The sequence below is a fragment of the Podarcis raffonei genome, chromosome 9 (genome assembly GCF_027172205.1).
Source record: "Podarcis raffonei isolate rPodRaf1 chromosome 9, rPodRaf1.pri, whole genome shotgun sequence".
In the NCBI taxonomy this organism is placed as follows: domain Eukaryota; kingdom Metazoa; phylum Chordata; class Lepidosauria; order Squamata; family Lacertidae; genus Podarcis; species Podarcis raffonei.
This window is the reverse complement of record NC_070610.1, coordinates 2,052,006-2,079,560: the sequence shown is the minus strand read 5'-3', so window position 1 is coordinate 2,079,560 and position 27,555 is coordinate 2,052,006. Positions and strand designations below refer to the sequence as shown.

At 43.3% G+C, this 27,555-nt stretch overlaps 1 protein-coding gene across 10 annotated transcripts in view; it reads right to left on the bottom strand.

Moving 5' to 3' along the window:
• The window catches only part of SCAPER (S-phase cyclin A associated protein in the ER), a 207,210-nt gene that overhangs the window by 74,502 nt on the left and 105,153 nt on the right, over positions 1-27,555 (bottom strand). For all 10 annotated transcript variants that reach the window (XM_053402648.1, XM_053402647.1, XM_053402649.1 and 7 more), the window contains one exon: positions 22,706-22,817. In XM_053402648.1, the coding sequence (XP_053258623.1) occupies positions 22,706-22,817 (112 nt within the window). The remainder of the gene's footprint in view (positions 1-22,705; positions 22,818-27,555) is intronic.

The following is a 27,555-nucleotide window of genomic DNA, read 5'->3' as shown; positions in this document are numbered from 1 at the left end:
AGAAGTTTGCCAAAAGACATAGGAGGCAGCTATTTGAGCAAGGTAAACCAATCCTTTTGGTGTGCAGAACCAGTCACACAGTTCTTTGGGTCTTAGCCAGATAACTGGGGGAAAGAAAAAGAAACACCTCTCGCTTTGACTATATTTTGGAGAAACCTTGGCAACCACTAGTGGGAACTACCTATAATCAATTCTATTGTGAATGAGCAAACACACGAACCAAGCCATGCAAAGCAAAAGGACCTTATTACTGCCCCCCCCCCACGATGATTCATGCTCCTTGCTTTAGGGATTGTTTGCTTTTGGTTATGCCAAGTCTGCGCACAGAATGTATGAACTTAGGTGACATTTGGGCAATTTGACCAGGACACAGAGAACTACACAGCTAGTTCCACATGCTCAAAGGGAGGAGGGACCACACAGGGGAGGTGCCGCAGTGCAGCGGAAGAGTACATGCTTTGTGTGCGGAAGGTCACAAGTTCAATTCCTGACATCTCCAGCTAAAAAGAAAAGAGATCCATGTGGAAAAGACCTATGCATCCAACTGTTGCCACAGCTGGAACATCCAGCAGCTGAATACCAACAGAAATTGGTATTCATGGAGACATGGGCTTGCAAGCAAGATGAGGAGAGCTGTTTAGCTAGGGGAAAAGACTTGAGCACTGGAGCCTAAGAAGAAGAACTATCTGAAAGACGTGACAAGGCAAGCAACAGCAAGCTCGTTAGGAAAAGCACGGAGCCAGCACTAGCCTGACAGCAAGAGAGAGTTCTTAGAGTCGACCTTTCAACCCCAGCTTCCTTCTAACCAGAAGAAGTCCTGATCCTGAAAGCACTTGGGTTGGAGTCTCTGTCAGAAGCAGAGCTGGGGGGAGAAAGACTTCACCCTGCAATGAAAACACCTTTGAGTTCGCCACTGTCCAAGGTGTGACCACAGGCAGAAATGGCCATGTGTCACAAATCTAAACTTGGGGCATATATCCAAATCTCTGGATTCAAGGGGGTCTCATTGTTTCTTCCTGCTCTGGAGGCTAGGACTTGAAAAAAAGGCTTCAAGTTACCAGAAAGGAGATTCCAACTAAACATCAGGAAGAACTTTCTGTCAGTAAGAGCTGCTGGACAGTGGGACTCTACTTCCTTGTAAGTTTTTAAGCAGGGATTGGATGGGCATCTGTTATGGATGCTTTAGCTGAGATTCCTGCATTTCGGGGGATTGGACTAGATGACCCTTGGATCCCTTCCAACTACAATTATATTATTATTCTAATTGCCATTTTGTTCATCCCCTCTCAGATCTGGCTCCATCAATGTGCATCCCCATGATTAGTCTGACCAAAGGCCACGGGGCTCTTCCTCCCCAAGAACTGAGGCTGTAATATCTGAATTTGCTTATTTTCCTTTTCCCAACTTGTCCTTTTTCATATATTTTTTAATTGAATTACTACCAGTTATTTTAAACTGTGAAATGCTATGAGTGCTTTTGCAGATAGGAAATATATATATGGAAGGAAAGAAAATAGCAGGCCCAAACAGACAAAGCTCTTTGTATTCATATATGTATACTGTATTTAAAACACCCTTTAAAAAACTATTCGGTTCAGATTTGATTAGACACAGAAGAAAGGCTGCACCTTGACCGTGTGGCTTCTTTATTTCTCTACCTGACAACACCTTAATGGATCTGAATCTGCTATGACTTTAGTGGCAGCTGATAGGATTACAGGCTCCCTTCCAATACTACAGCTCAGCTACATGCCAGCAAAAATGACAGCCTAAACCTGAATTACACAGACTGGGAACCCATCCAATTATTAACTAAAGTAACTGTTATTACCTAACCTAATCAAAGGAGAAGCAGCTGTTAATCTTTGGTGGCCCATAGAGCAGTGGCGGTCAGGCTGGATGAACTGTCTTTGTACTTGACTCTCCCGCAGACAATAATTACGTCCTTTGTGATCAAGGCCAGGTGGGGGTGGGGAGAAGAGCATCCTTGGCTGTAGGCAAAGGCAGCAGATGGGGAACAAGGCTCTGCACATTCATTTACAAGGCAGAGGTGGGTGTCTGGGTCTGGAAGCTGTAGGATTGGAAAAGCTGAAAATCAGCTGGCTAACTACTTCGTTATTTTAAAAATCCTTATGTTTCCTTTAAAAATGTTCCACAGACTCTTCTGCAGCCAAATTACAAACGTCAGGTGCCTTTACCAATCTGTTAAAGCTCATAAATGGTTTCAACTGGTTTATTATCATCACAACCACCACCAGGCTTTAAACTTTTATAATCATAGGATGTTGACCTATCTATTAAATATGTAGGCTGATTGAAATTAAGTACTTGCAAGCAAAAAAAAAACCCCCTTATTTTGTTTTTAGAAGATGCACATATATCTTCTAACAATCATCCTCTTAAATGAGGCATTCCCTCATCTCCCTCCTCTCTCCTACAGGACGGAATGCCTCTTCTAAGAGCCTACTTGCCATGTTAGCCTTTGGACAAACGTACTGAAAATAGCATAATAATAATAATAATAATAATAATAATAATAATAATAATAATGTGTTAACAGATTAATTAGAATGCCTGTTTATTCATGTTGGGATTTTGCCTACGTGCTTTGATCCAGCTTTCTCACAAAAGCAATTAGTGAGTTGGCGGAAGGCCAGGAAGTCTGAGCAGAGAAGTTTTTCTGCCTGGTGATATGGGAACCTTGGATACAATTTTGCTCTTGGTCGAGGTCACCCATATAGGCATAATGACTCATGACTTCTCTGGTTGGTCTGTTGGTGGGTGTAGGAGAGGCTTGGAGTCAGCTGAAGTTGAGTTCAGTGTGAGAGAAAGTTAAGATCCGTGTCTGTATCTTGTATATGCAGTGGTACCTCGGGTTAAGAACTTAATTCGTTCTGGAGGTCCGTTCTTAACCTGAAACTGTTCTTAACCTGAAGCACCACTTTAGCTAATGGGGCCTCCTGCTGCTGCTGCGCCGCTGGAGCACGAATTCTATTCTCATCCTGAAGCAAAGTTCTTAACCCGAGGTACTATTTCTGGGTTAGCGGAGTCTGTAACCTGAAGCGTCTGTAACCTGAGGTACCACTGTAGTAACTTGTGAGTCTACTGTAAATAATAAGCCTCTAAGTAACCAAGTTACTAATGAGCAGCATTTTGTTCCTGGTCATCCTGTCAGCTTCCAACAAGATACTTCCAGAAAGTCTGCGTATACTCTGCAATATTCGACAATTCAATCAAAAAGTTTTAAATTGTTACTGTAATTGATGAATACTGTAAATCTATTAAATGTCACAACCCTAATTCTTACTATATTGTTTTACAATCAGCCGCAGAGCAAGCCGATCGGGCGCCTGGGATGGTGCGCGTGCCCTGCGCCCAGGGGCAGGGCCAGCCGGGGCAGGACGCTCTGCGGGGCCTCCGGAGTCTGCCTGCCTCCTCCCACTCAGCCGCCCTACAGCTGGGGGCGGGGGGGGGGCAGCTGGCAGACCGTTTGGGCAGCGCAGAGCCTGCAGGAGCCCAAGCCACCGCGTCACTCCCAGGAAAGACGTCTGGCTGGGGTGTGCTGGGGTGAGTGCCGCCCGGCATTTTGTCACCCCCCTCAGTGGGTACACTCGGGGCACCCCTCCCCCACCTCAATCCCCTTCCTCCGCCCCTGTTTACAATCACAAGCAATGTGTGAATCTGTCAGAACTGTGTCAAAGATATTTGGTGAAGAAAACTCTGGCATGCTCCTCAACTTGAGAGAGGCATAGAGACATTCCTCTTGACTCCTCAATAGCAGCCCACCACTTACCTAAATAGCCTGGGTGAAATCCTATTGGTCCTTCTAGCACCATTGCGCTGGTGAAAGTGTCTGCTTGAAGAGGTGGACAGGAAGAGGCTTTTTATGATTTCCCCTCTGCCAGGCAACCACTACAGTTTCCCAAAAACCTGCTTGAATGCCTTTTTTGGGGGGGGGTTTACTGGTGGGAGGAGGAAATTGGCAAAAATTGTCTCCCTCACCTTTAATCATCCATTAGCAGACACCTCTGATTGGATAAAAAAAACCTTGATCTTCGAAATGGTAGCAATTGCCTACAAATCACAGGAAGGATCAAACTGCAAAACTGAAAGCAATTTGAACCCAGCTTCAAAATGAAGGTACAATGAGGGTACAAATTGCTTTACACTGAGAGAAAGTACTAAGGTTGTTCTTATCAGCTCTGCATTTATGAAAGTGCTGAAGTCACATTCAAGGGAGGCTTTGTGGCTCTACACAGCAAATAGATGTAGCTCAGTGCGTCTCGTTTGCATGCAGAACATCCCAGATCGAACCCACCATCAATTCCAGGCAGGGCTGGGAAAGTCTCCTCTTGGGAACCAGAGAACTGCTTGCGCAGATGGACCAATGGTCTAACTTGTTACAAGTGTCACAGTTTAATTGTTTTAAAAGTTGCCCTTCTTGGTAAATGCCATTGGCCAACTAAGACACTAAAGGTTATAGGGATGCATATTCCAAGCTGCACCTTAAGCCTGTTTCTACATCTGAGTCGGTTTGGGAGGACCTCGTTTTCACTGAAAAGGTTAAAAAAAAAAAGGGGGGGGGTCTTGGCATAGGCCATGATATTAAAGGTCATACCATGAAAATCAATGCATAAAATGGCCCAAAATAACTTTTATTAACTACTTGGGTCTTATTAAGAGCCTAAAAGAAATGACTGAATAGTAAAGGTAAAGGGACTCCTGACCATTAGGTCCAGTCGTGGCCGACTCTGGGGTTGCGGCACTCATCTCGCTTTATTGGCCGAGGGAGCTGGCGTACAGCTTCCGGGTCATGTGGCCAACATGACTAAGCCGCTTCTGGAAAACCAGAGTAGCGCACGGAAACGCCCTTTACCTTGCTGCCAGAGCGGTACCTATTTATCTACTTGCACTTTCATGTGCTTTCGAACTGCTAGGTTGGCAGGAGCAGGGACCGAGCAACGGGAGCTCACCCCGTCGCGGGGATTCGAATCGCTGACCTTCTGATCGGCAAGTCCTAGGCTCTGTGGTTTAACCCACAGCGCCATCCGCGTCCCCGACTGAATAGTACCCTTGTAGAAACAGTGGGAACCTGTTGCTACTTTCAAAACACAGTAAAGAAAATATTTAATTGCAGTGACGCAATTTCCCCAATCCATAAAATCAATACATTTGACAAAAAGCTAATACTGATTTGTTCATTAGTAATCTTCAGTATAAACTACATTAGATTTATAGCAATAAGTACAATCAAATCTACTTGGCTTCTTCATAAAGCTTTCCAGCAATGCTTGTCTTCCTGCCACTTGATCCAAAAGGCAGCTCTTTAAACTCCTTGGGTGGAAGATTCCTTCATGGGTCCCTTTGGATCCAATCTTCTGTGTATTCTGAGATCTATGCACTTATGAACTCATTGGGTGTGAATACCTTCAGCCACATCGGAACACAATAAATTACTATCTGAAATCTACCCCCTACCCTCAAAGTGGTATAAAACCTCAAAGTGTTTAAAGCCACAATGTATTGATAACTGTCATTGGAAGCAACCTTGTTCTATTTTATTAAAATTATATCACACCTCTTTCCCAAGGAATTCAAGGTGGCAAACATGGTTCTCTTCCTTCCCATTTTATCTTCATAACAACCCTGTGAAGTAAATTAGGCTGAGGAAGTATGGCTCTCTCACCAAGGTCACCTGATGAGTTTCATGGTTGAGCAGGAATTTCAACCCTGGTCTCTCAAGTAATATAGAAATATAGGGCTATTCTAAGTTCTTTACAAAGTTCCGCTCTTCATCTAGCATAGAAAAAAGGTAAGGTAAAGGACCCCTGGATGGTTAAGTCCAGTCAAAGGCGACTATGGGGTGCAGTACTCATTTTGCTTTCAGGCTGCGGGAGCTGGCGTTTGTCCGCAGACAGCTTTCCGGGTCATGTGGCCAACATGGCTAAACCGATATGGAAAGCTACAAATTCCCTCTCCCTCATTTAAGCAATAAAGCTTCTGACATTTCTTTCAGAAAGGAGTTTGATTACCATGCAAGCTATTCCAGTAGAAATTGCAACCTCATTTAGATCCCAGTAACAGTTCGTTAGTGTAACAGTGACTGGAAAGAAAGTTTAACATGCAGTCATCTGGCCTGTGGGACGTTTGCTAAGGCAGGTAGAAGCTATTGGCAAGGCGAGTTTAGCCTGGGTGTGAAAACCCTACCCAGTCCTTAATACAGTAGGCAGTAGGAGGTGCTGTGATCATACTGGGGATAAATGTGTTCAAAGTCTAATTTACTGGTTTAGGGTATATGGGAATCCTTTGAATCTGTATTGAGGTTTATAAAGAGTAATTATGCTCTCTTACCTGTGACTACAAAGTTACTATTTTAATAGGGATGGAGCTTTTATTTGTGTGGGGGGGGGTTGTTTTAAATTGTTTTACTTTGAGAACTAGTAGTTTTAACTTGTATTTGTATTTTTAGCTTACTTTTTTATATTAGTTAAGTTATTTTCTTTTAAGGGGGGAGGACAGGGCTGACTGGGAGTGGGAGCCAGCTAACAGAATGGCTGGGGCAGGATGCACCAGGGGCGGGTGGGTGTGTTTCAGTGAGCACAGTAAGGCACGTACTAAACACAGGTTTCCCTGCTAGAACTGCAAGACGTACAGCACTGCTGACCTAAAAGCACAAGAAAGGTTGGCTCCAATATGCTCAAAATCCTATAAATAAGAAAGAGAAGTTTTGGGAAGGGGTTGAATAATAGTGAGACTGGAGAAGCCACTAGAAGTTGCAATTTCAGTTGAATTTGGGGGAACCACCTGAAGCATCAGTTGTCTTGAGCTATTTCAATTGCTTTTGTTTGATTTGCTCATTTCAAATAGTTGAAAGTCTGTAAATTTTGATAATAACCTGATTTGCAATAGGGCATAGCTGTCAACATTTCCCTTTTCTTGCGAGGAATCCTATTCGGAATGAGGGAATTTCCCTTTAAAAAAGGGAAATGTTGACAGCTATGCAATGGGGGCTGAATAATTTCAATTGCAACTCTCTCTATATTCCTATGGTGTGAAGGCTCTGGGATTATTCTTGGCAGGGGTCCGAGACTCGCAGCATCCCCATCACCACAGGCACACAAGACGAACTATTCCGTTTCTGTGCCAAGAAAAAACTTAAATTCTCTGCAAAAAACAAATGACGTAAACTGGTCTATATTCAGAGATGCTTATTTTTTTAAAAAATAGAGAAAGGTCAATTGGCAAACTTTTTTGCTGAAATTATTTGAATCTTGGCAGAATTTGCAATTCATTCCTACTGCCCACTCTCCAGAGTGTTATTTTTTATTCATTCAAAGCATTTATACCTTCCCCTTTAGCCAGAAAGGCTCTCAAAGTGGCTTAGAAGCAATGAAAGCAGCAACCCCCCCCCCCCAAAAAAATCAGGCTTACATTCTAAAAATACCTGACATGAAAGGGGAAAGGGAGGGGGAGGGGGAGGGGAGGAAAGAGAGGAAGCAAACTCAGGCACCCAATTATCAATATTAATTACTGATTTCTTAACTTGAATTACAGTGGTACCTCGGGTTACACACGTTTCAGGTTACATACGCTTCAGGTTACAGACTCCACTAACCCAGAAATAGTACCTTGGGTTAAGAACTTTGCTTCAGGATGAGAACAGAAATCGTGTGGCGGCAGCAGGAGGCCCCATTAGCTAAAGTGGTGCTTCAGGTTAAGAACAGTTTCAGGTTAAGTACGGACCTCCGGAACGAATTAAGTACTTAACCTGAGGTACCACTGTACTACAAATGACACAGGAGCCATTTCATCAGTGAAAGAGATGGGACACTAAGGCCTCTCCAGCTGTTCTCCCTAAAAACTTCTCTCTTCCAGCTGGTCATCACAAGAATGGAAAAAATAGTGCAATCAGAGGAATTTGAGCAGAAGCCTTTGAGGATGTTTGTCTCCTGTAAGGTAAAGGTAAAGGGACCCCTGACCATTAGGTCCAGTCGTGGACGACTCTGGGGTTGCGGCGCTCATCTCGCTTTACTGGCCGAGGGAGCCAGCGTACAGCTTCCGGGTCATGTGGCCAGCATGACTAAGCCGCTTCTGGCGAACCAGAGCAGCGCATGGAAACGCCGTTTACCTTCCCGCCGGAGTGGTACCTATTTATCTACTTGCACTTTGATGTGCTTTCGAACTGCTAGGTTGGCAGGAGCAGGGACCGAGCAACGGGAGCTCACCCCGTCGCGGGGATTCGAACCGCCGACCTTCTGATCGGGAAGTCCTAGGCTCTGTGGTTTAGCTCACAGCGCCACCCGCGTCCCTGTTTGTCTCCTGTACTGTTTGCCTATTTTTCAAATGCAAGCCTGCTTAATAACGTGGGCCTTACTTGTGAATAGATACGTAAGGGATTAATCTTCACTGAAGTTGCTGGAACTTGTTTTTTCAGTAAAAGTATGCCTAGGAATAGATTAAAAAGTTTACTTTTTATTCATACGTTACACTGAATACTGAGCATACACTAGAAGACTCCCATTTTCAGCTGTTGTGATTTCAAGCCCAGTCAAAGACAGCACCATATTCCTGCCAGCACTGCTCCCTCTAGTGGCCAAGTTGAGGCACCTGTACCCCCCCCTCTCTCTCTCTCTGTGTGTGTGTGTGTGTGTGTGTTTGTGTGTGTGTGTGTGTTTAAAGGAAAAAACCAAACAGCAGGACATTTATGCACCAATACAGTTTTACAACAGAGCTTCCTGGAGAAAAAGAGTCCCCATAAATAAAAACCAAATTGGTGCTCAGATTAGGCAAGATCTATGATGCTACAAAATGCATGCTGGGCCAGTTTGCTGGGTCTTCTGATGTGGGGTGTGGGGGCTGTACAATGGAAGCTACTGGTTGACACAAGTAAGGCCACATTCCCGCCCCCCGAACACAGGCACTGAGTTGCACCCAACATTTTTTTGGGGGGTGACGTCATGCATGCAGTGTACGTGACACCCCATGCATTGCGCGTTGCATGCGTGACCTTCGCCTGTCAGGCTGACGCTGCACAGTCTGGGGCGGCATCCCTTCAGGCCTCCTGGCCCCATCCTTGTGGACATGGGGGGTGCTGTAGAGGTTTCTGCCCCATGGAGATGGCGCACCTGCCCTGAACTGTTGCAGAAGAGGAAGATTCTTCCTCCCAAGAAACGTGGAAGGGGGAGAAGAAATAAGAAGCGACAACACGAACCCACGAAATATTTGTGCAAAAAAACTCAGGAAAAAGTGGTGTCCCCAAAGCAGCGTGAATGAATATTGGTGGCCCTCCAGATGCTAGGGATCATTAGGAAAGGAACTGAATATAAAACTGTCAATATCATCATGCCATTTTACAATTCTAGGTGCAAGCACATTTGGACTACTGTGCAGTTTTGGTAGAGTTGGAAAAGGTTCAGAAAAGGGCAACCAAAATGTTCAAGCAGATCAAGTGACTCCTTTATGAAGAAAGCTTTTTATAGTTTAGAGAAGTGGCAAGTAGGAGGTGACATGATAGAAGTTTATAAAATTAAGCATGTCATGGAGGGGGCAGAGACAGGCTTTTTTCCCTCTTTAGAACTTGGGAAATCCAATGAAGCTGAATGTTTGAAAGACAGATAAAAATACGTCTTCAAACAGCATACAGTTGACCTATGGAACTCACCCCCACAGGAGACAGTGATGGCCACCAACTTGGGAGGTTTAAAAAGAGGACTGGACAAATTCATCTATCATGACTTATCAATGGCTACTAGCCCTGATGGCTGTGCTCTGGCTCCATAGTCCAAGGCAGCAATGCTTCTGAATGTCAGTTGCTGTAGGCTACAGGAAGAGAGAGGCTTTTGTGTTTGAATCCTGCTTGCAAGTTTCCAGCAGGTATCTGGTTGGTCCCTGGGAGAACAGGATGCCGGGTGAGATGAGAAAGGGGCCTTATGTTCTTGCCTCAGAGGTCTTTCCCCACCTGGAGATCCCTCAAGTGGAGATGCTGCCGCTTCCAGAAGGCACCTCACCACCCGCTGTAACTGCAAAGAGAAGGGGTAGTTCCAAAGCCTTCCACCCTTGTGCATCTTTTTGACCTCCATCCTGTACTCAGTTTTGAAATTGTTGCTAGCAGATGTTAATTTTTTATGTGTATATCGGGGTGGAAACTTCTGGACCCCCAACTGTTTGATGAAAAACTCCCATAATTCCTCCCCCCTGGGCATGCTTGCTTGGGCGCATAGGACTAGAAGTCCAAAAACATCTGAAGTGCCGCTGGTTCCCCATCCTTGATTTAAAGAACTTATAAACCATCTACCATTCACTGCAGTGTACCAAAAAATAAAAGAGAGAAATAAATAAAAACAAAACACAATGTTTAAAAATCACAATCCATTAAAAAAAATGCTAATTTCATCTGTAAAACCAACAGAAAGAATGCTACCCCTTTTCACAGTTAGTATAAAAAAGAAAATACATCTCTAAAGAAATTGCAGGAACTCCCAAGAGTTCCAGATACTATAAAAATCTACTGATATGGTGATTTTGCTTCAACTCTTAGATGTATATTTTTAAAAGAAACTTTCAGTGTATCCCCCTTTGCCTCGAAGCTTCAGATGGGACAGCCATGGCAGCAATGAGCCACTTGCTACGGTCCTGACAATGTGCAGATTCTAGAGTAAATAACCAAGCCGGACTCTGCACCGCTGAGGCCAACCATTCCCGACTGTCTCTCCACTGTGATAAACACTGTCTGCCCACAGTCCCTTGTATTTGAAAGTTACGACAAACATTGGACTGAAATGTAAATATCTGACATCATGACTGGTGAAGCAATGGACGGCAAATTTATCTAAAAAACAGAATGAAACCCCAAAATGTTGTTTGACGCCTTGTTTTCTTTAAAAAAGCCAACCTTAGTGGTCACTAAGGGAGCACTCGGAGGAGGTCAGGAGTGTTGTGCTTTGTTCTTAAAAAAATACACACAGCAAGTGAAGTTGCTGAATGATATAGACTAAAGACATTTTAAAGCTAAAGAAGCGAGGACTCCTACAGCAATGCTGAAGTCAAGATATGGTATTAAAATGGCATCGTGTTTCTCTGCCAAATGAGAAATGCCCTGGAAGTGGGAAAGGAGAAAACAAAACTTTCCACTTTTGATCCATGCTGCTTTCATATGGGTTCACCCGTAAATTGTACCATCTTGTTTTTGCACCCATCTTCTTAAGAAAAGACATATTCACTGGAAAACTCCATATAAAATATTATTTCAATGTATTTTCTCTTAAAATATGCATTGAGTGAATGTGTTCTCCCTCAAATATTGCACCTTTAAACATACTTTGATATTTATTTCTGTTTTTGGACTGAGAAAGGGGGTTGATATGTCTGGGAAAAGCGAAAGCCAGAGAATAAACAAGTTCCAATCTGCAAATCAGCCGAGGAGGCTCAGATCAGGTCAGTTTGCATTAAATTTTGCAAAGCTCAAATCCAAAAAGCAGCCCCAGGTGGAAGAGGTAAGGACTCTAAACTATTTTTGCAGGGATCGAGAACTGTTGGACTCCAACTCCCATCATCCCTAACCCCCAGGCCATGCTGGCTGGGGCTGATGGGAGCTGAAGTCCAACAGGGTCAAGAGAGCCAAAGGTTCCTCATTCCTGGTCTACAGACAACAGTAGACACACACAAACCCGTCTTTTTATTAAGAGGATACTCAAAGCAGCTAACAAAACTAAAACCAAACGAAAAAGCCATGTCATCAAAGCATAGCACATCAACACATTAAGCATAAGACAGCAGACAACGGAAAACTCTCAATCAGTAAGAGGGACAAGAAATCAAGAAAGAGCGACACTGAAGACCAAAATATTTCCTAAATATAAGACTTTGCTTGGCAGCAAAAGGACAAGAAAGAGGTGAGTGAGTCTCTTCAGGAAGAAAGCTCCACTGTTGGGTGCAGCCACTGAGAAGGCTCTCTCTCATGTCCCAGCCAAACAGGTACAACTGGGAGGAGGACTTCTTTGAAAGATCTCAAAACCTGGACAGCTCATACAGAGGAAGACAGCCCCAATATTTCCATGTTTTTTAAATCAAGGGGTGCAGCATGTCCCCAAAACAAGTTCTCTGCTTTTCAGGATTTGAATGCAGGCCTTACAGGCAGAAGTGCAGCATCCTGTCCATGTGGGAAGAATGTTTCATTCATAAAGGCCATTTTTCACATTATGCAGAAACACAAACCAGGTTGTACTCCAGTCTCAGGCCCGTAGCCAGAAATGTTACAGTCGGGGGGATTAGGGGAGGCGAATTGTTGTGGCAGAGCCAGAACATAAATACGAGTGGTCTCATTTGTTTTAAGCTATTTTTAAGTCACTTTAATACTGCTTGTGCATTATCTCTTATAACTCCACAAGTAAAAGGGCAACAAGTTTGAAAGACTTTTAGTAAGTGCGAAGGAGCAACTGTGGTGACCTCTGTTCTCCCTTTGGGCAATGCTTCATCCAGGCCCAACCATTAGCAACGTTAAATCAATGCAAGCAGTTCTCCCATGGTGACAGCTTGTGTTGTTTCCACCCCTCCTTCCTCCTGACGGCATGGTATGAGGGTCTCTTTCTTTCTTTCTTTTTATGTTCCCCTGGGAAATTCAATTAACAGTGTCAAGTCTCCTCCTCTCAGTCAATGAGTGACACTATCAAGATCTTTTTCACCACCCCTGACAAGCAAGATGTGTCCACTGATTTCTTGACTTGCAAGTTAACAAGAGAATTACTGCCCACTTCTATAAATGACTATATATGATCTGTGTCATAAACAGCGTGACAGCTGCCAAAATCAATCTTTCATGACCCTATTGATTAGGACACTCAGAAATAATGAGACTTCACTAGTGGCAGAATAATGCTTGGGTGGGGAAAGGAGGGAGGAATGTATCTGTTCCTTACAAATGCCGTCGTATTCACCTTTCCTTTGCCCTTTTCTCACTGCACAATCTACGAGCAACGGAACAAGATTATAAAGGCAGCAATCAATGTTTCCCCTCTCTTTCATGATGAATGTGACTTTTTCAAAATCAGGAGAGTATAAGAATCATACAGTTGGAAGGGACCCCAAGTCATCTAGTTTAACCCCCTGAAATGAAGGAATCTCAACTAAAGCATCCATAATAGATGGCCATCCAACGTCTGCTTAAAAACCTCCAAGGAAGGACAGTCCACCACCTTCCCAGAGAGTTCATCCCACTGTCAAACAGCTCTTGCTGTCAGACAGGTTTTCCTGATGTTCACTCAGAATCTCCTTTCTTGTAACTTGATGCCATTGGTCCAAGTCCTAGCTTCTGGAGCAGAAGAAAACCACCTTGCTCCATCTTTCATGTGACAGCCTTTGAGATATTTGAAGATGGCCATCATATCTTGTCTCAGTCTCGTTTTCCAGGCTAAACACACCCAGCTCCTTCAACTGTTTCTCATAAGGCTTGGTTTCCAGACCCTTGATGATCTTGGTTGCCCTCCTTTGTACAAGTCCCAGCTTGTCAACATCCTTCTTAAATTGTGGTGTCCAGAACTGGACACAGTATTCTAGGTGTGGTCTGACCAAGGCAGAAGAGAGTGGTGTAAGTCAGTGTAGAAAACACTTTACTAGATGGATAAATGGTCTGACTCAGTATAAGTCAGCTTCTTCTCATATTTCTATGCTGACAGAATGCCTCAGCAGGGCTTTATGCTAGGAACACATGGCAGTCCAATAACAGGTGATCAGCAGTTCAACCAATGCCTCTGCAGCTGCAGTTAGTGAAATGGCAGGCTGTGCAATGTATAGTATCTTAAGGTTTATGCGCAAGCACTCGGTGATGTGTCTGCTCCCCACTCTGAACTTTAACCAGGCTACTGGGGAGGGAGCTGAACCATGAAAAACAACAATCTTAGCGGCTCACGTTAAACTTTTTAACAAGGATCCTCTGGAAGGACAAGCTTAGAACAGTGATTTATCAGAGGTAGCGATCAGAAAACACAGGCTATTCTGGCAAGCAGGGAAAGATAGAGCCAATGAGATCTCAAATTAACACGGGAGCAATTATGCTAACAACTATTGGTACCTCTTCAGTTTTTCAAGCACTTCCAATGCAACAAGGTTGCTTAAATTCTGCCCGAGAGCAGTGCTATTATGATTTTCCTACTCATATTGAAATTGTTGTTTAGTCGTTTAGTTGTGTCCAACTCTTCGTAACCCCATGGACCTCCCACAGTTTGGTCAAACTCATGTTGGTAGCTTCGAGAACACTGTCCAACCATCTCCTCCTCTGTCGTCCCCTTCTCCTTGTGCCCTCCATCTTTCCCAACATCAGGGTCTTTTCCAGGGAGTCTTCTCTTCTCATGAGGTGGCCAAAGTATTAGAGCCTCAGCTTCAGGATCTGTCCTTCCAGTGAGCTCTCAGGGCAGATTTCCTTAAGAATGGAGAGGTTTGATCTTCTTGTAATCCATGGGACTCTCAAGAGTCTCCTCTAGCACCATAATTCAAAAGAATCAATTCTTTGGTGATCAGCTTTCTTTATGGTCCAGCTCTCACTTCCATACATCACTACTGGGAAAACCATGGCTTTAACTATACGGACCTTTGTCAGCAAGGTGATGTCTCTGCTTTTTAAGATGCTGTCTAGGTTTGTCATTGCTTTTCTCCCAGGAAGGAGGCGTCTTTTAATTTCATGACTGCTGTCACCATCTGCAGTGATCGTGGAGCCCAAGAAAGTAAAATCTCTCACTGCCTCCATTTCTTCCCCTTCTATTTGCCAGGAGGTGATAGGACCATATTGAAATACTCTCCCTCAATGAGGCCAAACTTAGATTCACAAAATGTTTAGGGGTATGCGTAGAAAAAAAGCACTGCCCAGGAGTATGCAATAGCAACATGCACACTGGTACAATTCTTTTCACAAAAGTCAACTAAAATTCTCAGAAACTTAAAGCTCTTGGTAGCCTGCTGATTATGTAATGTTGAAGGAAGATGGATGTCATTTGGGGGGAACTGCATTTATATTACTGACAGTTTATTTCCTTTCTTGTTACACTAAAGTGGTCGGTTTTGGCAGTGTCACTAAATGCAAGAAAAATATTATTTTCACAAAATGTGAAGAACATTGTAACTTTATTCATAAGGAGAGGAAGTTCAGCCATCCATCACTAGTGTATCCTTAAACTGTGTCGATTGCTAAGGGAATTTGCAATACCAAGGAATACTAAAAGCGTCCTTTCTGTATTTAGAAAACAGGCCAGAGTAGGCATTCTAATTTGCCAGATTATTCAATCCTGCTTATATCACATTTCGGTGAGCACTACTGCCCAAGCAGCAACTATGAACTAACTATCCATCAGTATATTTTTTTTAAGAAGGCAATTTATTTTGGCTTTGATTTTTTAGCCATGGGACCAGCAACTGTCAAGCAATTGATAAAGGTAAAGGTAAAGGACCCCTGGACGGTTCAATCCAGTCAAAGGTGACTATGGGGCTGTGGCCCTCATCTCGCTTTCAGGCCGAGGGATCCGGCATTTGTCCTCAGACAGCTTTCCAGGTCAGGTGGGCAGCAGGACTAAACCACTTCTGGCACAAAGGAACACCGTGATGGAAGCCAGAGCGCACGGAAACGCCATTTACCTTCCCACCGCAGCAGTACCTATTTATCTACTTGCACTGGTGTGTTTTGGAACTGCTAGGTTGGCAGGAGCTGTGACAGAGCAATGGGAGCTCACCCCATCACGGGGATTTGAACTGCTGACCTTCCGATTGACAAGCCCAAGAGGCTCAGTGGTTTAGACCACAGCGCCACCCGTGTCCCACCAATTGATAAGAGCTGTTTGACAGTGGAACAGTCTCCCTTGGGAGGTTGTGGACTCTCCTTCCTTGGAGGTTTTCTAGCGAAGATTGGATGGTCACCTGTCACAGATGCTTTAGCCTGCAGTGCAGGGGGTTGGACTAGATGGCCCTTGGGATCCCTTCCAACTCTACATTTCTATCATTCTATGAATTCATAAGTATTAATTAATTAATTGTCTAATGCAGGGCAGTCTCTAGGCGACTTACAATCAAATTACCATATTTTTCTCTCTATAACACGCAGATTTTTTCTCCTAAAAAGGAAGGGGAAATGTCTGTGCGTGTTATTGAGTGAATGTGTGGTCCCTGGAGCCGACTAGGGCGAGCGCAGGAACAAAAATCAGGCAAAAATCAAATCGTGTGTCGGAGAAGGGAAACCTGAAAAGAGGAAGTTGCTGCTTTCCTGCATTCTGCCTCAGGGTCTTACTGCCCACTCTCTTGTGTTTCGTTGCTGTGTTTGCTCAAACGGAACAAAGAGCAGGCAAATCCCCTCCCCTCCAGGCAAGCAGAGGGGAAAGCAGAGCGTCCTTCCTTCTAATTCCTCTCCCTGCTCCTCGCAGGCAGCCAGAAAACATGCAGGTGGGAGAGAGGGAGAGAGAGAGAGAGAGAGAGGGCTGGCTTGGGTGTGTGTGTGGGGGGGAACTTTTGCCTTTCTTTCCTCCCTCCCGTTAAATCCGTCTCCTGCATTCTTAGCCAGCTGCTTCTCCGCACACCCCTCTCGTGCTCCTTGTCCCTTCTGTGTTTTTCCTTCCCTCCCCACTTAAAACGTGGTTACAAAGCACGGATCCACATGGATCCTCAGGATCTTTGCATTGGGTCACCCCAAATTCACCATCAGATCACATAGCATGTCCATGGCTACAGCCTGCCCCCCAAAAATCACACACCCACTGTTGCTTGGGGCTGCAATGGTGCAAAAATGTGGTTAAAAAGCATGGATCCACAGGGTTTCTCAGGATCTTTGCATTGGGTCACCCCAAATTCACCATCAGATCACACAGCATGTCCATGGCTACAGCCTGCTCCCCAAAAATCACGCACCCAGTGTTGCCTGGGGCTGCAATGGTACAAAAATGTGGTTAAAAAGCATGGATCCACATGGATCCTCAGGATCTTTGCATTGGGTCACCCCAAATTCACCAACAGATCACATAGCATGTCCATGGCTACAGCCTGCACCAAAAAAATCACGCACCCACTGTTGCCTGGGGCTGCAATGATGCAAAAACGTGGTTACAAAGCATGGATCCACAGGGTTTCTCAGGATTTATGCATTGGGTCACCCCAAATTCACCATCACATCACATGTCTGTGGCCACAACATGAAGCACAAAAATGATACATCCACTGTTTCATTCAGAATTCCCCCCCCTTGTTTTCCTCCTCTAAAAACGATGTGCATGTTATGGTCAGGTGCGTGTTATAGAGCGAAAAATACGGTAAAAGAATAAAAATTCCATCAAGCTCCCAACTGAAGAGGAAAGTCTCAGCCTGATGCTGAGAAGAGGCTAGTGTTGGCACAGCAGAGCATGCCACAACCGAAGAGGCCCACTCCCTTGTTGCCATTTCTTCTTTGCACAGCCCAGGCACACACCATGCTGCATCCAATGTGCTCCCTATTATGTTCACACTGAGCCTACCATGGCTTCAAGAACCAACAGCAGCCAGAAACATCTTGCCTCTCTGTTGTTTCTGCTCCTAGGGAGTAAAAGAAGCCCCCTCAGCCACCAGGTCACCCACTTTCAGGCTACCAGTGGAGAGAGGCTTGTTCCTGCCTGGCGTGTAGAGGAAGACAGCAGATGAGAGAAGACAGTGGGCATTGGAAGAAACTTTGGTGAGAGGAAGGGCTAATTCATGTTAACATTTAAATTAATTGTTCTGAGCCAACTTGGAGACCGGAATGCTAGAAAAGCAACTCAAATAACCAACACACGACTTAAATAACTAACCACAAAGATGTCACCAGATTAAATCAGAATGTTCACTTCTAGCAGCTGGTGCCAAGAACACATGAAACAGCTTGGAAAGAAAAAGAGGTGCTTACCCATCTTCTGAACCACCCACGTCTAGCTATGAGTGGAAGTGGAGAATCACTTGTAAATGGAAATTAAATTATAGTCAAAGAAATGATGGTGTAAGTAACCTGAATATTTGGATGCCATTCCTCATGTGTACTCACTCTGTTCGACAAGTGAGATCCTGCTCCAGGTGCTCCCACCAACCAAAGCCCAGCACAACTCTGCCAGGAGCAGGGCCTTCTCAATACCCTCCCCAAGGGGCCTTGGGAGGCCAGGAGACCCGCCCAACCTCATCACAAACGTGCGCCCCCACAAGCTATGGCCTCCAGTTGTTGGATTCCCAACTCTCATCTGCCCCAACCAACACTGCCAACTGTCAGGAATGAGAAGACACCTGGCAGGCAACAGCTTCCCTACATCTTCAGGTGCCCGGAGGGGGGCGGGTGTTGTTTTGGGGGTGTTATTTGTTTTGCACTGCAGCATCACTATTTTCTCTGCTTCTTTCTGCTGTCAAAGTGTGGGTTTATGTTTCATTTTTCACTTATTCTGTTATTGCTAATTTGTTAAATTGGGTATAATCTATAAATGCTTTGAGTATATTTATAGAGAAATGTCGGGTCTAATTTTTCAAAATAAGTAAGACAAATAAAGTTTCGCAGTGCTATCTTGTGTATACACACACCTATATAAACAGAACCACTTCTGTGCCACTCTTTCCCCCCCTTAAAAAATAAATAAATTACTGCCTGTACTACCTACAAAACAGTCTCTGTAGTAAAACGACTCGTGAAGAATTTGTGAGGAAAATTCAATAACGTTTGTTTAGGTTACTGTATTACGCCACAATTAGCAATGGTATGATTACAGACAGCATCAGAAATACAACCCGCACTGCTTACAAATCTGCCACCGAAGAGAGATACCTCCTTGCGATAAGGGGAAAATACTTGTTTGATTAAACTGCAGGCTTGTTTTTAAAAAAACATTTTAAGTTCATGTGTACAATAGTTCCTGAGAAGAGTTAGACCTATTATGCTGTTAGCTGATGGATATCAATGCAAGCAGCAAGAATCCATGTTTTCCTGTTAAAATATATACACACCCTTGGCTCAAATGGACCAATTAAGAACAGATATTCGTAATACTGTACATATGTTCATTTTTTCCTTATCCGCCCTGAGGCCTAAAGAACAGTTTGCCATCTGTGCAAGATTTAAATAACTTATAGCGAAATGGTGTCCCATTATAGGGGCAGATCTACTGCAATAAACCTTTTGAGTTAAGGAAGTGTTACAAACTGTTCGCCTTTTTTTTCAAATATCCTCCATCATTTATTGATGACATTTGTGTGCCATCTTCATAACATGATGTTTGTATGGCAGCTTTGAATAAATAAGTGAAAAAATTAATGAAATTCAAATAAAACCATTAAAAACAAGAATATAAAACCCCCAACCTGCTGCATTCCTAGAATTAAAACGAATTCTAAAACAGAGGCGCAATCTATTTAAAAGGCCTGGGTGACTAGAAACATCTTCACCAGGTGCTGAAATGACCAGAAACACGGTGTCCGGTGTGCCTTTGGGGAACACTATTCCAGAACCTGAAAAGGCCTGCCCCATTTCATTCTGCTGGGAATACGGAGCAGGGCCTCCTAGGACATTAATGTTTGAGGATGGGAGAAAGCCGTCTTTCAGGTAAGCCTGCTCTTATTCAAGGAAACTGAATCTTTTAACGGTTTATGTAATTAATGAATTTAAATCCTTCTCTTTGAGGCCCCTTACAAATGCATATCCTTTCCCTCTCAATCCCTCTTTCCCTTTTAGGTCATGTCTTTTAGCCTGAGAGAAGGCTTGCATGTTTGTCTGTTTCTCTCTCTCTCTCTCTCTCTCTCTCTCTCTCTCTCTCTCTCTCTCTCTGTGTGTGTGTGTGTGTGTTATTATCATCACCTCTTGGGCAGCCTTTATTTGGCAGCCTTCTGTAACCAGGAAGGACATGTCTAAGTTTGCTCTAAGCTCAGCCTGCATGCTCAAAACCATATTTCTGTATTTTGTACCCAAGAGTATTCTACCTGTGTTCTCCTTGCTGCTGAATGTGATAGCGCATAAATCGGACCTTTGGATTTTGTAAGCAAACCCTTTTTTAAAAACCTACTTAAGAGTGGTCTGTTCATTGAGAGGGGGGAAGAAAAGGAGAAACGCTGCAAGCAAACTAATCGGGATATATACAAAGGTCTATCAGCCTATTACTCCCATGTTATATTGCTCCTTGACTTTGTGACCATTTTAAACTCTGCTGGGGGCTCACTCCCGCTGGAGAGTGTGTTAAGCACCATGCTTTGAATCTAGACACCCAGCCAATTCTTTTAATTAAAAGTAAAGGACCCCGGATGGTTAAGTCCAGTCAAAGGAGACTATGGGGTGTGGGTAATTACCCACACGTGGGTCATGTATCTTATTTCCCCCCATAAAAAGCCCTCTCTCCTGTCACTACCCACCTAATCTCAGATTGAAAGGGGGCTTTGGAAGGGTAGGTGGGCTCCAAAGATTATTGTAATGGTCGGGCAGGCTTATGGAAGAGGTAAGGTAAGAGGGAATTTGAACCTGGGTCCTCCCCAATTCAAGTCCAAACTCTAACCAGGGGTAGCCAAAGAGGTGCTCTGTATTCCTGACCATTCGCCCAAATGGTATTAATGAGTACAAATGGAACTTGTTAGCCTTCATTCCACAACAAATTAAAAACCCCATTCAGATCAGCTTTTCACATGTTGAGAAGTGAACACACATCTTTAGTCAAGAGTCAATATGGCGTAATGGTTAGAGCAGGTGTAGCCAATGTAATTCCATCCGGAGGTTGTTAAGACTACTGTCAGACACAGTCAGCATGATCAATGGTTAGGGATGATGGGAGTTGGAGTACAAACAACTGGAGGGCCACATGCCAGTCACTCCCTGCTGTAGTCTAACCCGGAAGTTACCAAGGCATGAATAACTGTGTAGTAGACCCCAGGGTACATTTTCTCACATGTACATCTCCTATGTTGAATGCACACATTGCACTCTCCTAGGAGAATGGTTCAGTTGTGCTATGCTACATGAGTGGTGACATGTAGAATAGACATTGCACAGTACAGATCTCCCATTTTCAAGCAGATACTTCTACAGCCCATATTTATTTTTCTTCCATTGCTTGTGGTATTTGGATTTCAATGAACCCAAACCAAAGCAGGCTTTGCCAGAATCTGATATTGCACCGCATTACACTCGGCGACATGGGTCAGGGAATATTTTGCCTTCTCACTTCCACCAGCTTATAAACTTTGGCAGATATGAACTTACTTAGTAACGTCTGTGTGACATGCTGCCAGCTTTAAGCAGCAGTCTGGCTGTATTCTTAAAAACAGGATTGGTATTTTTTTGTGGGGGGATCCATGTCAACTCCATCCATTTAAATTCTGTTTACTTGTAGTAATGGCACACACATGTCTGAAAAGCTGCTGATAAGCCGCACAAAGCTTATGTTACTCTGTTGCGATTCAAAGCCTGAAGTTAAATTCATCTTTAACCAATAACCAGAGAAATGGTTTTACATGAGACTGAATCGAGATGCAGTGATTTTCCATTTTGTTTGGTTAAAGCATTAAGGATTTTCACAATGTTAGATGAAATAGGAGAAACACACACTTTGGGAACAGTAAATTACTTGTAGGAAAAACACTGTAGGAAATGCCTTCTCCCGTTTGGCTCCTTCTCTGTGCTCCAGAACTAGGATCTGTAAGCAAGGCCTGGCTCTATATTCCATCAAGCTGTATGGCACTGAAAGGGAAGCTGTGGTCCTCCAGAAGCTGCTGAACTCCAACTAGCATGGCCAATGGCCAGACATGATGGGAGTTTTAATCTAACACACCTGGAGGGCAACAGGTCCTCATCCTTGCTGTAAGGTATGAGGACAAGGAGAAGAGGGCCTGTTGAGCTGTGAGAATACAACTGACGTGGCGGCTGCAAAAAAAGCTTACCTGCTCCCAGTGCTATTTTTCTAGAAGAAGATTAATGCCTCCCTTTTCTTATAGTGGCAATGGCACCCACCTGAGAGGTGCTGGAACTGAGTTCCGGCTGAAAAAAAGCCCCACCTGTTCCATATGCATACAAGAGAAGCAAACATAAGATGCCCAATTTGTTGTGAAATGTATTCTTCTTCTCGTTTCAGAACAATAAATATATATGCGTATGCACTGTTCTCTGATGCTGTAGTAGATTTCTGAGGTTTAATGTTGGAGATTTAGTGATATTTAATGAATGATTGGTTTCTATTTTTTCTATATTTATGATAAAAATATTTGAAAAGAACATTTAAAAACAATTAAATCAACTCAAAAGGATGCAGCAGCTCAGGATGGCATTTTCAACTAGTTTTTCTGTTTTCGATATATTGATAGTGCAACTTTCACCTAATAGCTGTAGAATATAACACATAATCATAAAACCTCTCATTTACACCTCTTGGGGTTGCAACCAACTACATTTTATTCAGAGTAGACCCACTGAAATTAATGGGAGTAAGTTAGTAATGGCCATCCATTTCAGTGAGTTTTGTCCAAGTAAAACTAGTTGGATGTAACAACACTTTCAAAAGTGACATGAACAAAACATACTGGGATTTGAATAAACATGCATGGAATTGCATGGTCAGTCAATATCATAAATGCCACAGATTAATTAATCCACATACACACATATCTATACCAACACAAACGTGTGCATGAAAGAGAGAGAGTGCGCCCCTGCGTGTCTAAGTAACCAAATGATGGGTCTGCAGAGGAATGGTGAGTTGAGCAACAAGAGTTATGATACCTCTTTTTCCAGGATACGCGAAATCTCTCCCAATATCCTATCCAGAGCTGAGACTTTGTTGCTGTCTTGAATTTGAAGTTGCTTTAGTAGGTCTTTTACTAATCGCTGCAGCCTTCCATGCAAATGGGGGGGGGGGAGAGAAGAAAGATAAAGATCAGAATTGGGAAAACGGCATTCCTGTAATATATCACTGAGACTTGATTAATCATAGCATGCTAAAGAGAGAAATATTGTGAGCCTAGGCACTCCTACTCACAAGTAAACTCCACCAAGTTCAATGGACCCCCCCCCCGGTAAGTGTGTAAGTAACTGCCATCCAAATGTGTGTTTATATTGCAGTGGCATCCAATGGCGGAGAAATGCTCCAAGGCACAGGGTTGGGTTTCTGTTAGCGGGTTGCCTTCTGGGAGTCGGAAGCTTCTCTCACTATCCAGCCTCTCCTCTCGCACTTTGGCGAGGGTTGGGCGGGGATATCACAACTGGAGAGAGACCTATTGGAATGCAATGTAAAAGTGCTGTCTAAAATGTATAAAATATTATTGGAATGGGAGACAAAAGGATGAGCAAGTAAAATCCTGTATAGAAACTTATTTATGTATGCTATTACAGCGGCAAGAATGTTACTCGCCCCAAAATGGAAAGAAGCAGAAGTCCCAGCAAAGGAAGAATGGTCACAAAAACTTACGGAATATGCAGAAATGGCAAAACTTAGTGGAAGAATAAGAAATCAAGATAACAAACTTAATAAAAGAATGGAAATGGTTTATTTAATATTTACAGATAAATTGTAAACAGATAAGAACACTGACAGGATTACTGTAATAACCTGCAGTTTCTAAGGGTATATATTTTAAGTAGATGAATAAATGAGCAAATTATGTTAATTTGGATATGCAGAAGATATTAAAAATAAATTAAAGGAAAGAGAGGGAAGGAAGTCAAGTTCTGAAATATTAAAATGATTTGGGGAAGTTTTTAATGTGTGATGTTTTATTCTGTTTTTAATCTGTGGACAGCCACCCAGAACGGCTGGGGAAACCCAGCCATATGGGCAGGGTATAAATTATTATTATTATTATTATTATTATTATTATTATTATTATTATTATTATTATTAGATTGTAAAACTAGTGAAATGTATAAATCTGAAAAGCATATTTTTTTTTAAAAAAAAGGATACAAAATGGACACTTATCAGTTATTAGATTGACCAGGAGCTAGATAAAGTCAAGAAGGGAGAGGGCTCATTGGTGCAGTGCATGCTGAGCTTGCAAAAGGCTCCAGGATTTTTCCGGCTGGGAGAAATGCTGACAGCCAGCGTTATGAGCAAGGACAGAGAATCTCAAACTGTGGTCACCCCACGAGTCAGTGGTATCTATACTTGCACCACACTCAGCTGATTTTTTTCTGAGGCCATTTTGACAAGACCCTTCACTAAAAACTACTGGGCTGTATCCAGCTAAGCTGCATTCAGAGCAGACCCATTGAAATGAATGGACCTAAGCCAGATCCATCTATTTCAATGGGACAACTCTTGAGTACAGCTTAGTTGGCTACATTAAGTTTCCCGTTTTTCCTGTAGCTTAAATAGAAACACAGTCCCCTCTTCTCCTTGTGGGTGACCTATGTGCCTGCTCAGTCTGCTATCCAGGTGCTAAAAGCTGACAGGTAACATCAAGGCTCATCTGCCCTTCCTTCCTTCCTTCCTTCCTTTCCTTCTGATTCTTTAAACAGCCCCTGGACTGGTCAGCCTGCAAATAAGAGGCTCCTTAAAAAGAGGACTGTCATCTATAAAGTCATACATGTGGCTAGGTTGTATCTCCCCCCCCACGGGCCACTCCCAGATGTTTGCCTGGCCCTGTCACTCCTATTTTCTGTTCTGCTGTCAAACCTTTCTATTCTGGAGGGGCTTTGGGTTGGGGGGGGTAGCTGTGTATTAAGTCCTGGCTAGCTGATTTCTCCTCACTACTGTGGATTCTGCTGTGATTATAATTGTGCTGACAGCAGCTGTTTATTTTGTATTTTTAACTTTCTTTTTCAGATGTTTAGTGAGCATTATAATAATTTGTAACATCTCCTTATCAATATTTTAACGTATTTTGAGGTTTTGATGGTAAAGCAGCATATAAATCCTGTCCAATAAAAAAAAAAATCAGAAGAAATCTCCATCTAAACTGATATATTTAAAAGGTCTCTCAGAGTGGACATAGTAAAAATGGCCTCAACTCAGGAAACAGTTATGAGTGTGTTCTATTGACACCAAATTACTTGCTACTCATATGTTTACTTGGAATAAAATCAGTGTGTTTGTGATTACAGCCAGTGTTTTTTTTTTTCTGGGGGGCACGCATACCCCTAAACATTTTGTGAATCTTTGTAGAACTTTTGTCCATTTACTATATTTATTTTTCCCGATTTGAACTAGAAAATAGTGATTTTCTTGAGTCAATGAGAGCACCCCTAAACAATTAATTAATTAATTAATTTTAAAAAACACTGATTACAGCCATTGTCATGATTACCTTAAACTGGCCTTTTAAAGCCGGATCATTTTTTAAAAGACCGTAGATCCCTGCTATTAGTTTCCTTTTAATCAGCCAGGTACAGGATTGGGGGCTGTCACTCAACTAATGTGTATTCTGGCTTGACAGATACATTTGAAAATAGTCCTTCCCCCCCCTGAAACAAACCCCAGATATAGTCTTAATGGTGCTGCATTCCTTCTGTTTTTCCAGCTATAGTTAAGTCAAAGGGGAGCCTTACAATATTTCCACAATTCTTCAAAGCCCTATCTACCGAGACTTGCATTTCCGCATCCCTAAAGGATTTTTCTCTCTCATTTCCCCTCATATTGCAGAATATAAAGTTACCTTCTCTTAGATAACTCTGATTGTTACAGAATTGCTTAACTTCTTGGAGAACTATGGACTGAGCAGTCTGTGGACTCAAGGAAAGTAGTCATATTCCTTTCTTTTTAAATGCTCATCTAGCCTCCCTATCAATATTGTAGGAACCGCCTGAGGATCTGTCAAACTTAAGACTATGCTGGATTGTGTAGGAAGTTCATTCTTAAATCAGTCTCTATCAAAAAAATTAGGAGGGGGATTTAATTGTGGTTTACTTTAGCTTTCCCCAACGTCATACACTCCTGACACTGCTGCATTTCAGCTCCTCTTATCCCTGATGATTGGCCATGCTGGCTGGGGCTCAAGTTGCTCTGTCGTTCAACAGGTTTTGTACAAAAGACTGCTTCTATCCCAAGGCCTCTCACCCCTGGTAAGTGGAGAGCTCTCCTTTTTTTAAAAAAAAAAAAAGTCTAGAGAAGCATCAAGAACTAGCTTTTGGTGATCTGTTTTGTGGGAAAGTCGGAGGAAGCAAGGGGAACTATTTTAAATTTATTTCACAAAATTTATACACTGCTTGATTATAAAGGTAAAAAAGGTAAAGGACCCCTGACAATTAAGTCCAGTTGCAAACGACTCTGGGGTTGCGGCTCTCATCTCGTTTCACTGGCCGAGTCCACAGTTGTTTGGGGTCATGTGGCCAGCATGACTAAGCCGCTTCTGGCGAAACCAGAGCAGCGCACGGAAACTCTGTTTACCTTCCCACTGGAGTGGTACCTATTTATCTACTTGCACTTTTGGCGTGCTTTTGAACTGCTAGCTGGGCAGGAGCTGGGACTCAGCAACGGGGATTCGAACCACCAACCTTCTGATCGGCAAGCCCTAGGCTCAGTGGTTTACACCACAGCGCCACCTGCGTCTCTGCAAAGCAGATTAAGAGTGTCTGGGTGGGGATAAAACCTCCACCCATCTTGTATCAGTGGTTTGTGGTGCTAGTTTTGTCCCACAAATGCTTGGCAAAAGTTCCCATGGTGGCCTAATTGGTAGGGTCCCTAGAGGTTCTTGAGTTTCTGCTCTTGCAAGAGACTGTACATGCTCTTCTATCCCAGCTTGAACAATGAGGGGACCATGTTAGAAACAGGCTCACTTTTCTTAAGCTATTCTTTAGCACAAGGTGCCTGAGTGGAAAATGCCTTATGCCTGGGGAAAGGGATTCACAGCTGAACCCAAGGATAGTCCTATTCAGAGCAGACCCATTAACTTAATGAACCTAAGATAGTCAAGATCATTAACTTCCATGGCTCAACTCAGAGGAGGATTAGGACTGGATACGGCCCCCTGCCTCATTGCCTCTGCATATTCTAGTTGCCCTTTCTGACTCCCTAAACCCCTCCCCCTCTACTTATCCCAGTATTTGGATCGTAAGCCTTCAGGCAAAACTAGCTTTTTAATAGCCCACCATCCCATGCAGCCCTTCATTTATTTAAACACTATAATAGCAGCAGCAACAATCCACACAAGAGTATTTACATTTGGAATTGATGGAAACATTACCTTTATCAGCACCAAAATCATTTTGTACATTCTACACTGTGATTATAGATTCAAACTTTTTTAGCTTCTTACTTCTACTATGGATTTTGGCAAAATTCCCCCTCCCCATTCCAAAGTAACTTTCTGCATGTCTTTTTCTCATTCACAGGAAGTCAGAGAGTCTCTCAAAATAGAGAGTGAAAATCATCACTCCTTTTAATAGCCAATTAAGGTGGTCAGTGCCACCAAGACTTTAGGCAAGAAGGGCTGGCTTGGGGGGGGGGGAGACTGTCTCCTCAGCCACCTCCTTCCACACATGCACCCATGCACGCTCCTCGTCTCTCCAATGACAATGGATAGATCACTGCCTGTTTTTTTTAATATCCTGGGTAGTAGATGGCAGCCTATTTGAAGTTGGACATGGCTGGCCTAGAGCATCAACGGAACATGGGGGTGGGGAGCGGAATGCCCTGT